Below are 13,272 nucleotides of genomic sequence, written 5' to 3'. Positions count from 1 at the left end.
CGTCTCTCAGCTGGCTGTAGGAAGTGCTGAGAATGATGGTGTCGTCAGCATACTCCAGGTCAGTCAGGTGGTAGTTGCCGAAAGACACTCCGGGGATGCGCTCACTAACCCTGAACATCAGATGGTCGATGATGCAATTAAAAAGGTCGGGAGCAGCCACACAGCCTTGGCGAACGCCGCTGGAGATAGCAAACCAGTCGGAGTCAATGCCGTTGATACGGACACAGCTCTCTGTGTTGCTGTAGAGCAGCTTGAACAGGGCTATGATCTTGGGTGGTGCTCTGAGAGCTTGGAGGATGTTCCACAGTGAAGAGTGGCAGACGGTGTCAAAGGCGGCCTTCAGATCAATGAATCCGATATATAGATGGCGATCTTTACGGAATTCACGGGTCTTTTCTATCAGCAAACGGACGGCAGAGATGTGGTCCGTTGTGGAGCGGTTGGGCATAAAGCCAGCCTGCTGGGGACGGCGGCAGCTTCTGATTGCTGGAAGGGCACGGCTGAGCAAGATCCTGGTAAAGACCTTGCCCGGGATGGAGAGTAAGGTTATGCCTCTGTGGTTTCCACAGACAAGCCTGTCGCCCTTGCATTTCCAGAAGGGCAAGATGACTCCTCTGGTCCAGTCGGTGGGCAGCTGCTCCGATTCACACACCTGGTTGAATAGGCGGGTTAGCCACTCCACCACGCCATCACCGCCGGCCTTGAGCATCTCGCCGGTAATGGCACAGATGCCGGGGGCTTTCTTGGTGTTCAGCTTCTTCAGAGCAGCTCTCACTTCCTCGGGTGTTACGGGGTCTGTGCAGCAGGTGTCGTTAGGAGGTGCTGTGCTCGCAGCCCGTAGGAGGGTGGGATCAGCCGGGATGGTGCTGTGCTGCAAGAGGAGGCTAAAGTGCTCCTTCCAGCGCTCGAGGCAGTTGGCTTCTGTCATGATGAGGTTGCCGTCTGAGTCCTTTACCAGGGCTGTCTTTATGTGTGGGCCGCTACGGGCTTGGCGTAGTAGACTGAATACGCGGCTCATGTTGTTGTTGTTGGCCGCGGACTCAAGCTGTTGGGCTTCTGCCTGCCAAAACCTCTCCCTATCTTCAGCAATGGCCACATTGCGCAGGCGATTCAGTCTCCGATACTCTGTGAGGTCGCCTCGGAGTCGGGCCTCACGCCGCTGGTCTATGATGTTTAGTGTCCTCTCTGATATCCAGGGCTTTCTCGGGGAGGATCGCGGGCGTCCGAGGACATTGTGAGCAGACTGGAGGACACTTTCCTTGAAGGCCGCCCAGTCTGTCAGCTTGTCAGGAGCCAGGGTATCAAGAGAGCGGCGGATGGAGCAACTGAAGTCTCTGGCGATGTTGGGGTCGCTGAGTCGGGAGGAGTCGGGGCGAGGCAGAGTCTTGTGCTGGTTGGCTCGGAGCTTTAGCTTGAGCTGGGCCACCAGCAGACGATGGTCTGTGTTGCCAAGCTGTGCTCCTCTGAACACCCGGCAGTTGGTTACAAACGACTTCCAGCGTCGTGATATCAGGATGTGGTCCAATCCCTTCCTGGTTCTGCCATCTGGGCTGTACCACGTCCAGTGATGGATGCATTTCCGGGGAAACCAGGTGTCAGCAACACAAAGGTTGTTTTGGTGGCAGAGGAGGAGGAAGCGGTTGCCATTGTCGTTTGTTGTGCTGTCAACGAAGGTGGTGCCGACAGGTGAGCCGGGGGACCGATCAATGCTGGATAGAGTGGCGTTGGCATCAGTGAGGATGATGGTGACGTCGTGTGGTGGGGCTTGGTTGACAGCCTGGTGGAGTTGGTCAAAGAACGCGTCCTTCGCATCCTCATCAGCGACATCGGTGGGGGCGTAGGCGACGATCACTGTCATCTTGCCGTGATGGTGGAGGAATCGAGCAGACAGTAGTCTGTCACTTATTGGTGTCCAGCTGATGAGGGACCTCCGGAGGGCTTTTGGAATGGCAAGAGCCACACCGTAAAGGCCGGTCCGACTCTCGGGGCCACTCCAGATGTAGCAATGGTTGCCAGCTGTTGTTTCACCATTGCCTTGCCATCGTACTTCACAGAGCCCTGCCATGGTGATGTTATAGCGACAGAGCTCTCGGGACAGCAGGGTGGCAGCTCCGGGGCGAAGGAGTGTCTGGACATTCCAGGTGGCGACACGGGTCTTATGACGAAGATCGATCCGTACTCGTTGGTCGGGGGCAGGCTGGGGTCCGTTACCGTGTTGGTCAGTCCGGCTTCTTTCTCTGGTCAGTTTCGTAACAAAGTGTGTTTCTCCTGGGTGAGTTGTTAGCCCTCCGCAGGATAGTCGGTTGGTGGGGCTGCCACCTCACAGCGTACCGACACGCTGGGGTCTTTGTTTGTCTGGAACCTACCCCGGAGACCGGCCCGCCATGGGTGACCCTACCAGGAGCAAGCTCCCGACGGTATCGCTCTCCAGGGTCACTGGAACACGCAAGCCCCCTCGCCGCATCAAGGCCAGACCCATCCGAGGGGGTGTTTAATGTTACATTAATCAAAAAAGGTATCCCCATTGGACGACTCGACCCATTTAATTTAACAAATAAACTTAGATTCAAGTAGGTACATTGAAAGGTAATTGTGTTATTAGCACCTCCTAGCGAGAATTGAATAGCAAGCAAAAATACATCATATAATGTCAAGTCATGTTAATTTGTAAAGCCGTCAATCACAAGAACTCTAAAATGGCTGCACATACTACAGACTACTATTACACCATCCCCCGTTCATATAATGTTGTTGTTTTGTTTTTTTTTTTGTTTTTTTAAATAGTCACAGGTCAATAATTTTGTTTTTATTTTACATGACGTGTGGCTCACCTAAAGAGAGATTAAATGATTGCCGGGCATCTTGCTGCACAAGTACTGCCTTAAACAAAAACATTTGTGAAAGTCTGGGTAATAAAACATTTGAAGAAAAATGGTAGGGTTTGGTCAGTTTGAATCTCTATAGTTCTTCCTTGTGCTTTGTAACTTTGTAGTTTATAGTTGCACTTCACAATACAGCAACATCTAGTGGTCAAATATGACACTTTGTTCCTTTAAGAAATATGTATTAAGTTTAAACACATGTTGACATTCTTCAATTTGATCATATCGTTTAGATCACAGGTTTGTTTTCAGAAAAGTCCGCGATTACTTATATATGCTCTGGGGACAAATTAACACCAACAAAAGTCGAGATTTTTTTATTTTATGCATTTTTAAGGGCAAAGTGAACTGCAAATGTTTCTGTGTGTCTTTTTCTGATGTTCCTACTAATAAAAAAACGCCCAGACAACTAATTGCAATTTAATTGGAACTGATAACTATAACAGTATTTCACAGCTGCATAAACATGCATCATGGATGACGACACTATATAGTAGAAGGGGGCTCACGCCAGATATCTCTGTGTATACTGATGATGGATATTGGATAATGCAATTACGCAGCTGCAATGAAAGTTGAATATAATGTATAAATTGACTATAAACACTAACGATGGAATATTGTTCGCAGGCGAGCTGCAAAATATCAAGAACTGTTCACATTGTAGTGCAGACTGCAATAAGCTTGATAAGTTGAATAGTTGCCAAGACTTTAGGACACATATGAAAACTATAAGTGGAGTATAAAACTAAATGAAGACGGAAGAAGATACATACTTGCTATTTTTATTTGCTGCTAGGTTATTATCTTGGACCGAGGCAATTAACCTCAGCAAAGCCCCACATGTTTTGATTACCTTTAACCAACCTTGCTAAAATAACAGACAAGAAGTGATAACTTCTCAGTTTCCAAGTTTTGCCACATGAAATATATTTTACATGGAAGTCATAACACTCGACAACAATTTATGTGCGTTCTTTATCATATGCTGGAAGATAATGAGGCACTTTTTGCTTGTTAATATTTGAGTGAAATAAACACATTCATTAATGTGATCTGATTATTCTATTTTAAGAATAAACAATATAATTCGACTGAAGTTTTTTGTAACCACTGAGCCAGTGGCACACTAGGGTTCCATGAAAATTTGTTGAGTGCACAAAAAGAAGTAGTACAAAAATAAGAAAAATAAATCTGAAGTTAGCTAAACTAGCAAATTTGGGTAATTAACTTTGTTTGAAAATTATGTTTGAGCTGACGCTGAAATAAAAATATAATACACCAAAAAAAAAATAAAAAAAAATCCCAAAGGCAATTTAGTTTTGCTTACTTTAACCTCATGAGACCCAATTCTTGTTTAATGTGCATTTATGTCCATGCATGTTGACACCAGGTTTTAGGGGGTTTAATATCATTTTTTTTACTTTAATCAGACAAAATAAAATAAATACTACATTTCTCATTATATTTATTTTTTATTTTTGAATTTGACTATATTGCATGTCTTGATAATCTTTTACAAAAAACATTACTTTCCCAAATTAGTCATCGAACATGTAGTGTTAATCCCCACAATCATGCAGATATGTTCAATTACATTCCACCTGCCGTGAATCCCGAGAAATAATTTTTTAAAGTTAATAATTTTACCTCATATCCCCTTATAGCTGTGACGTCGATAGATGACAACAAAAGCATAAAATAATGGTGTGTCCCTTTAAAAAACAAACGGCTATTGTAGTAATCAGCGAATACATAGCGCTTATTTTTGCTTGGAGTAATTGGAACTTTGCTTACCGTGTCACTGGGGGACTTCTGAATGTTTTGTCCGAGTTGTCTGCTTTGATCATCAAAAGCTGCGTGCTGTAAGTCTACCTGCCGTCGTGTACAGCGTACATTCCTTTTTTTGCCTTCGCCTCCTTTTAGGTATGTGAGTGTGACTTTTCCTTTTATGTTTTTCACTGCATGTCTTGTAACTAATATAATATAGTCCAGATAGGTCCCCGTTAGCGTGCAAGCTCCCGTAGGCTTTCAGTTTTTTTTATCTAGGTTAGCCTCGTTAGCAGTCGGTTAGCTGGCTAACCTGCCGTGCTTATTGTTTTTAGATTTAGATTAATTTAAAATACTTCTCAACATTTTCTGAAGGTAGTGTGCCTCGAGATCAATTCCTGCCCCTTTGGTTGAAAAACACTGCTTTGCAAATTTAAAACAACTCATTTCAGAATAGCATGCTGCATCTCTCTAACAAAATATGAATCCAAACATGACAAGTAAAGCAGCAAAGTGAGTGAAAACACAAAACGTGGGCCACTGCCAAAGAATCTTGGCCACGAGTACGCTCGTAATTGTTTGATAAAGAGGAAAACACAATGACACATTTGTTGTTGTTTTGCCATGTGCATCTTGTTCAAAGGCCAATGCAAACTGAAATCGTACAACGCCGCTTCAAGTATATTATCAACTACATACAGTCCCTGAAGATTTCATATTACCTAATGTCAATTTGTGATTCAAAAGGAGAGCCAGCGGGCGGCTTGAGTTATGGAAAAAGTGACATCTTACTGTAAGTTCATGTTGAGAGCAGTCAATGTTTTTTTTTCTTTCTTTTTTTAGAGGGTGATGTGATCTCACAGAGTGAAACATGGCCCATTTTTGTTTGTTTTTTTCCCCTCTCTTCCTTTTGGCACATTCTAGCGCAGCAAGATTTATAAAGCCAAAGCGTCCATGGGTTGTTTTTCATCCAGCGAATGGCGACAATATTAATCTTTAAAGCAATAAAAAGCCTTTACTGTGGCTCCCTCTGCACAAAAATTGAACTAGAGATCCCTGCTTAATAAAAGACAAGCAGCAATGATTTGAGAGCTTTCCAACAACACAAAAAAACCATCACTGCTTGAAATATAGTTCACTGCAGCAGACAAGGACGATATTAGACCTGAAGTATGGCGTCGAGTAGTACTCCCCTTCATTCCTGCAAAACCCTTTTCCTTCCCCCAATACGATTGCCACGCTTGCATGTGTTGATTTAAACCAACAAGAGAGTCTAGTTTCTGACGCAAGAGGGGAAGGAAGGGTCAGCAAAACTCCAGGAATTGAAGGGGGTGGGAGAATGGAGAAAAGTGTAGCTCTTAATATTCCCTTTGAGATTCACCGGCGAGCAAAGATCTGTGCGCCATCTCATGCAAGTGTGCTTAAAATGATTTTGAATTTCGCGCACGCTGATCAAAGTAACTTGACATATGTCCGCAACAGAGTACAAATACTTTCTCATTGTTCTTTCCGTTTTAGTTGTAAAAGTATTAATTATCTATTTATATAAATGTATCTCTCAAAAGCACTCTTATTCAACCTGGGGGGTGTATTTTTTTTTATGATTTAATAGAAAACAAGTCAATTCCTATATTCTATAAGTGAAAATTATACATAAAACCTGTTAAAAAAAATCCCACATTTACTATCATTTACTTACTGGTTTGACTTTTGCTGTGTAAAAAATAGTAATATTGTTCAAAAGTAAAAGCCGATTGTTTGAGTGAAGCCAAACCTGTATCAATTTCCCTCATATTAAGACCCCATTAAATTTGCATGTCCAGGTTGACCAACTCAAGAACTATTCAGGCTTCAAGAATTAAAGAAAATAATAACACTAGTGAATAATTCCAGTTGTAAAGCTGAAATCCTGAGGATTTGGGGAATTTCTTACCCAAAATGCACAACGTTTAATGGACTACACCTGTATGCATGCATCACTTCTGTATTTTTGATTGTAATGGATGCTAACATTCTGTCACTGTTGTAAAGCATAAGAATCCCATTAAAGCCTTTACACCTTACCCCCACTAGCTGGGAAAAACATCAACACGTGTGAATTACAAGCATTGTTCTGTCAAATGATTGGCGAGTATGAACAATTTTGGCTCCTTTTTCATACTGACGCCAGATCTATATCCAAATATCAATCCCCTATAAAGCTGTAATTCCAATATATTACATATTTTACATTACAGTCCGCTAGATTGACTCCATGAGAAAATCACATGGCATTACATCAATACCATAATTTTATCGGAAGTATGTCATAAGCTCCTGTGCATAGAATCCACCAATGACAAAATGAGATGTGATCACAGATGAGGTATCACATCAAGATCAGCTCAATATCATCATTATGTCAATACAACTTTAGTTGGCAGCATACTGTTACTATTTTTCCAATGTCAAATGTGACTTGGCTTAACAATAGTTTGAGACGACAGCCCTAAAAGTGACAATGTTGGAACAACAATCCCACTGGTGTGGCTGTCCTGGCTCTCAGCACTGCAGCACCTGTCAAGACTAATGTTCTTGTTACTGCTACGAGTGCTTTAAAAGCCTAAACAGCGTATCGTGATAAAAGCCCAATGAGTGTATTTTGCCAAGAGCAGGCAGGCCTTCCATCAGCCACTCTAGTGCAATACAGTAACACACAATGGGCTACAGTAGCCAACGGTTGACGCTACAATTGTGCTGGTGTGATCGCTTCAAATTCACCTTGACAAATGAGAATAAATCACATCTTATAAATATAAATCATGAGTGAGCTGCCGCTGCCTCTGCTGCCGCTTATATAATCAATGTGCCTGTACACCTACTGTGCCGCTGTGATGAATCCATAACCGAGCCCGCCAGGAATAGACTCAATCTCACCGTTTTCTTTTCTTCTTTTTAACTGTTTTTTTTAGTGGCGCATAAGCACTTTACTGCGTCTCGCGCTACAGAAAAGAGAAAAGTTGATTATGTCACAGCTGGACGCCATTACGCCGGTGCTGCTATTTATCCTAATAAAAGAGGATACGTAGCCAGGAAATGGAGGACTGCCTATGTGCAAAGCTCACAAATGTGCTTACAATAATAAGCCAGATGCCCTTGGGGCTTCTGGCAGCGTGATGGAAATTGTGTTGTTTGTGAAGGACAAACAAGTGAATCGACAAAATATATATTAGAGGAGAGGGGCAAAAAGTGCTTGTAAATTCCGAAAGCAGAACAAGTGAACTTCCCGCGGCTGCTGAAAATAAACATTTGCCTTAAAAGTGACTGGTAGCGAAGTGGAGGCATTGAGCCAAACGGCGGCCACAGGATGTCTGCTTCCCCAGTCATTGCCAACTTCGTGCCTCAACACTTAAAGGGAAATTACTCAGCACTCATTTAAACTATGCTGTGGGTCAGGAAATAACAGAAATATCTCTAAAGTGTAGCTTTGTGTCGGTCCCATTCGATAAATTAGAGCACTTTAATTCAAGAAGGGGATTTTTTGGGGGCCTGAAAAATCTTGGGGTTTGTTATTTATACTGTATTCTTCTTCACATTTTTACATAGTCAAATTATTCAGCTCATTCAAAACATACAAGCTTGTGTTGTTAACATTCCAAAGATGTGCAGATATTCCCAGTAAAGTTTACTCCACAAGAAAAAAGAAATATCAACAATGAATAAAGAAACCGTGCAATTCAATGTGAGCTGACTTTTTCAAAAAAGGGGAAACATTACCATTTTTTCCCCTTTTCTTTGCTTTTTAATCAAAAAGTACTAACTTGTGTTTAACATTTTGATACAACTTTAAAAAGAATGTTATTCCAAACATTACATTGTTTTTTAAGTAATCCAAATTCCCTGAAAAAGAAAAATCAACATTTTCACAATGTCTAAATCGAATCCAGTAATTTCAAAGTAAACATGGTTCGTACACCTTTGTCACGGCCAAATTCAAGCAATTTTTAAGGACCTTCAAAGCCAATTTTCCAATTCCTCCAATACTATTCAAAGATAAAATCAGGTGTGAATAATGTATTATGCACAGCCACAAATATGTCTGTGATTTACATTTGCAAATTTTTAGTCTTGCGTGGGCATTTATCATGACATATGATTTGAGAATGAGAATCCCATAGGGAGCGATCAGCCTTAATAGGACAATCCCATACAAACTAATACCAGCTACCATTAATTATGAGAGAAGAAATGCAATGGCAAAGCGAAGCCAACAGACAGCAGTGTTGGCGTCATTTTTAAGCAGTCTTGTTAAGAAACATGGCAACATTTACGAGCATTTTTCCATCTTCAAGAACACAACATTGATATAAAGCATTTTTCAAGGATTTGAAGCACCCGTACGAAACATGAGTAAAGTGTTTACAATTTGAACATTCCACTTTTTTAAAATATGCTAAATTTTTATGCCACACTATTTCTCAATTAACAATATTCCGAATGTTTTGTACTATTGTGTAAAAATATTTGTACCTGAAAAATGTTCTACATTCCAAAAATGCTTTATCAAAGTACCTTATAGGGATTTCATATTTTCTCATAAATCTAAATCAGTCCAATATGTAAAATATTTATCATAGGAAACATTCAAATGTCTCAATGGTTCAATCTTCCCCAAATCCTGATAAAACTTAAACACAATTGTTTGATATTGCTCCTGTCTCACTTTTCCACTTCATTCCTCTGCTTTTCAGTGAAACATCACTGGTTCAACATGACGTTGCAAAAACAGAATTTCATAGTTTCATCGCCCTGATGCCATGATATCATTTGGACTTTCAGTGGGTCACAACTGCATGTTCAACACAAACAGCAAAGTCTCAATAAAAGGAGAAGCAGTTATTGTGAAAATGCCTTGCACAGCGATGAATCACACAAATCTATTTATCTTAGTTCGTACAATCGACATGTTCCAGCAATCAAAGAATTCCTTAAGACCACTTTAGTGTAACTAAGGCTTTTAAAATAGCGGTCACCAATCGACCAACCTTGCGTCGCGGTCAACGACAAAAAACACACTCACTTGTGCAAAACTGAATGGCCACATGATAAATGCTGCTGAATCATGATTTCAAATGGGAAAAAAAATAATTTTAAATACAGGTGATTTGAATTGAAACACCATATTTTCACAATTAGAAGGTGCACCCCCCAAAAATAATTTTGTGTCCTATATTTTCCATACATAAGGCGCACCGGACTATAAGGTGCTACTGTGAGAACATCTACAAAAACAAATACGTCAACAAAACAGTCAGATAGTTTAGTCAAACTTATTAAACTCCTAACATTCCGAAGGCTCGCAAAGAAGCAATATGTGTCTGGAGCCCATCACAGCCATCTCCGGGCAGTGGGCAGGGGACACCCTGAACTGGTTGCCAGCCAATCGCAGGGACAACTCACTCACTCAGTCACACCTAGGGACTATTTGGACCGGCCAATTAACCTGAAATGCATGTTTTTGGAATGTGGGAGGAAACCGGAGTGCCCGGAGGAAACCCACGCAAGCACGGAGAGAACATACAAACTCCGCACAGTAAGGCCGGTAGCTGGATTTGAACCCACGCAGGAGGTTCACACGACAGAACTGTGCCGCACACGCGCTAACCACTGAGGAATCTATTTCAATCAATTGGAACACAATTTCGGCATGAGCCGATCTTTCCCAGCAAATGAATGTTGCTAAAGGGTTATTAGATTTCCCTTTTTTGTATCTTTGGCAAAAAGGTCACCAAAGTGAAACACTCATCATCTCCATCTAATATTTGTGGCGTAAAGCCCAAGACACTAGGATGACTCACCAAAGTGGTCGCAGATGCTCTCATTGCGTAGTAATGTGGGATGCTCAAAGGTATCCCGGCAGTACAGGATTCGCGTGTTGGCGTCCAGCGCCGCAATGCCGCCCAAAGCCAGGACAGTGTGGTTGAGGAGAAGTGAATTGGGCTGCTCTCGAAGTCGCACCAGCATTGAGCGGTAGCGGCAGTACTGCTGGTAGCTGAGGACCAGCACCTTCCTCCCATCCTCTTCTTGACCTTGACACACAAAAAAAGCCACAAGAAATTCAGTGCATAGCATATTCATCATGAATTAGCAAACTGGAAACTGGTTTCCTGTTCAATTCATTTTTTTTGTTTACCTGAAAATAGGATTATAATTATATAAAAAATATAGCTGATATTTTTGCATGTTTTTCAGAGGTTCGGTGTTGTTTCAGTCAACAATGCTCGGAAGTCGAACTGCAAATGGTTCCAAGGGGATTGTATTTATACGTTTTTTACAGCACTGAAGCATTAATATTTCTAATTCAAATGTCTTTTGTGTTGTTTGACTTTAAAGTTGCTTAGTATAAAAAAGTTTAAATTCATTTAAAGTTCACAGTCGAGTGAAAATAATGGCTAGTATATTATACAGTGGTACCTCTAATTATGAATGTCTCAACATATAAAGGTTTCGGGTAACAAAGTTACAAAGATTGCCTCTAGTTACGAAGTATAAAATATAGTATGCGGTGCTATTCGCCGCTCCCAAAGTTTTCCTAACGTAAACAAACGGGCTATTGCTTCAAATCTGTCTGGCATACGCGCTCCCAGGATGCTCTTTGTGTCACAGTTTAGAGCTCACAGACAAGGAAGCGGAGGGTTTCTGGCAAGATAGCGAAGGGGAGGACACAGCCCAGATCAAAAACATTTTAGCAAAATTTTACCAAGTCTCAGAATTTTGCTAAAAGGTTGCGCTCTAAAATAACATACCTGTCAACTTATAAGTTTTCCTCGAATTTTTGATCATTTCATGCGGGGGGCACGGCCTCGGACACTCCCTTAAGCAACCCTAGATTGTCCACCCACTGAGGTCCCACAAAATTCTATGGAAAACACTGAAGTGCCATCTAGTGGTTAAATATTACACATTGGGCTTTAAGGGAAAAACACAAGATCGATAAATTGAGACGTATATATATATCCTCACATGGACAGCTGTGGTTTCATGTAATTTATGAAGTATACGGTTGTTGTAGACTTTTTTCCTCAAGCCTTTCCCTAACCCTGTGTTTTTTTAACCTTTTTTGAGCCAGGGCATGTTTTTTTACATTGGAAAAATTTTGCGGCACATCACTAACCAAAAATGTTATAAAATGACACTGAACAGTATTTTTAATTACAATATAATTTATAATAGCCCCAGTTTTTACAGCACAAACACTTAACAATGACATAATATTTGCAGAAAATGATTCCTAAATGTTTTATAAAATTTTAAATTTTAAAAAGTGACATTGGATAATTTCTCACGGCACACCTGACAATCTCTCACGGCACACTAGTGTGTCGCGGCCCAGTGGTTGAAAATCACTGCCCTAACCCACCGGAATGATGTCTGAAAGAATGAACAACGTCAATCTTGCCTAAGCAAAACTACTCGACAAGATTAAACACTTGGAGAAGCTTATAACCTTAAAGCTTTTATTTGAAATAAAAACCCATTGAGACATACAATGATTTTATATCTGTTATGTATCCTTTGTGTAACATGTGCTATACTGTAATTCCTGGTCGTTTGTGTAATTTGACAAAAGCCAGTAAGACCTCTGGAAAGTGTTAACCTTGTCAGGCGTGGCAGGGATTGGGGGACACACCAATTATTCGTTTACCCCAAGAAAATAAATGGTCCACGTTCACGATTTACACATACAATCATAGAGATACATCCATTCGGTAATAGCAAAACATAATTTTCAAAAGCCGTCATTGTAATTTTGGCTGAATTTACAAAGCATGGTTCCAGTCCTTCAATTCTGATAAATCACTTTCTATGTGGCCTGGATAAATATCAAATATGAATCAGATATATAATGTGGAGATTAGCACAAAGATGAAAATCCCTAAGTGAATATGATGATTGACAGGCTTGAGTACCAGGGGAGTTCCAATTAAGGAAATATTTGAAAGGTGCCAACCATCTCACTGAATTCCAAACTAGAAGAGTTTAACACACCAGAACTTTAATCCAAAGCACATGTGTCTGTAACCTCCTTTAAGCATGCTGGTAATGAAAAAAGCAGAGACACAGAGTATACAATGGCATTCATTTTCAGTGAAATAGGAACGGGCTGGATAAAATTTGTGTTCTTGTTCTTTGATATAGATACACAAGACACATAGTCATATGTGAATAAAAACACACTTTGCTTTCAGCCCTGCCGCAATATATAAAAGAAAAACTGCCCCACTCAACATATTCTTCAGAAGTCCAAGCTCATGCTGCTAACCCCCTCAAGACACTGGCAATAAAATACCAGTGTTTTTATTATTTTGTGGTCATTATGTCATTATTATTATTTTGATATTGTCATTGCAACATTATTTTAATATTCATTTTGTAGTTATCCCCCCTTTTTTTCTAAAATTACTGAGCCGAAACTTCCAAGAAACTTCTACTGCAAGTTTAATGTACAGTTAGACTATATGTATTACTATCACCTTGAAACACATGTAATTATGATGGAAACTAAATATGACATGGAATGCATGTTCCCTTCATAATTAAATGTGTCACTACATGTCTTATTTCTAATTGTTGAGAATAA

General features: G+C 40.8%; 1 protein-coding gene across 1 annotated transcript in view; it reads right to left on the bottom strand.

Annotated features, from left to right (window-relative positions):
• The window catches only part of arid5b (AT-rich interaction domain 5B), a 153,120-nt gene that overhangs the window by 66,021 nt on the left and 73,827 nt on the right, over nucleotides 1-13,272 (bottom strand). The window contains exon 4 of the mRNA XM_088351160.1: nucleotides 10,490-10,720. Within this exon, the coding sequence (XP_088207286.1) occupies nucleotides 10,490-10,720 (231 nt within the window). The remainder of the gene's footprint in view (nucleotides 1-10,489; nucleotides 10,721-13,272) is intronic.

This window comes from Urocampus carinirostris, chromosome 13 (assembly GCF_059441175.1).
Source record: "Urocampus carinirostris isolate Australia breed hairy pipefish chromosome 13, RoL_Ucar_1.0, whole genome shotgun sequence".
Classification (NCBI taxonomy): Eukaryota; Metazoa; Chordata; class Actinopteri; order Syngnathiformes; family Syngnathidae; genus Urocampus; species Urocampus carinirostris.
The sequence above is the reverse complement of the archived record's forward strand: the minus strand, read 5'-3'. Positions and strand labels throughout refer to the sequence as shown.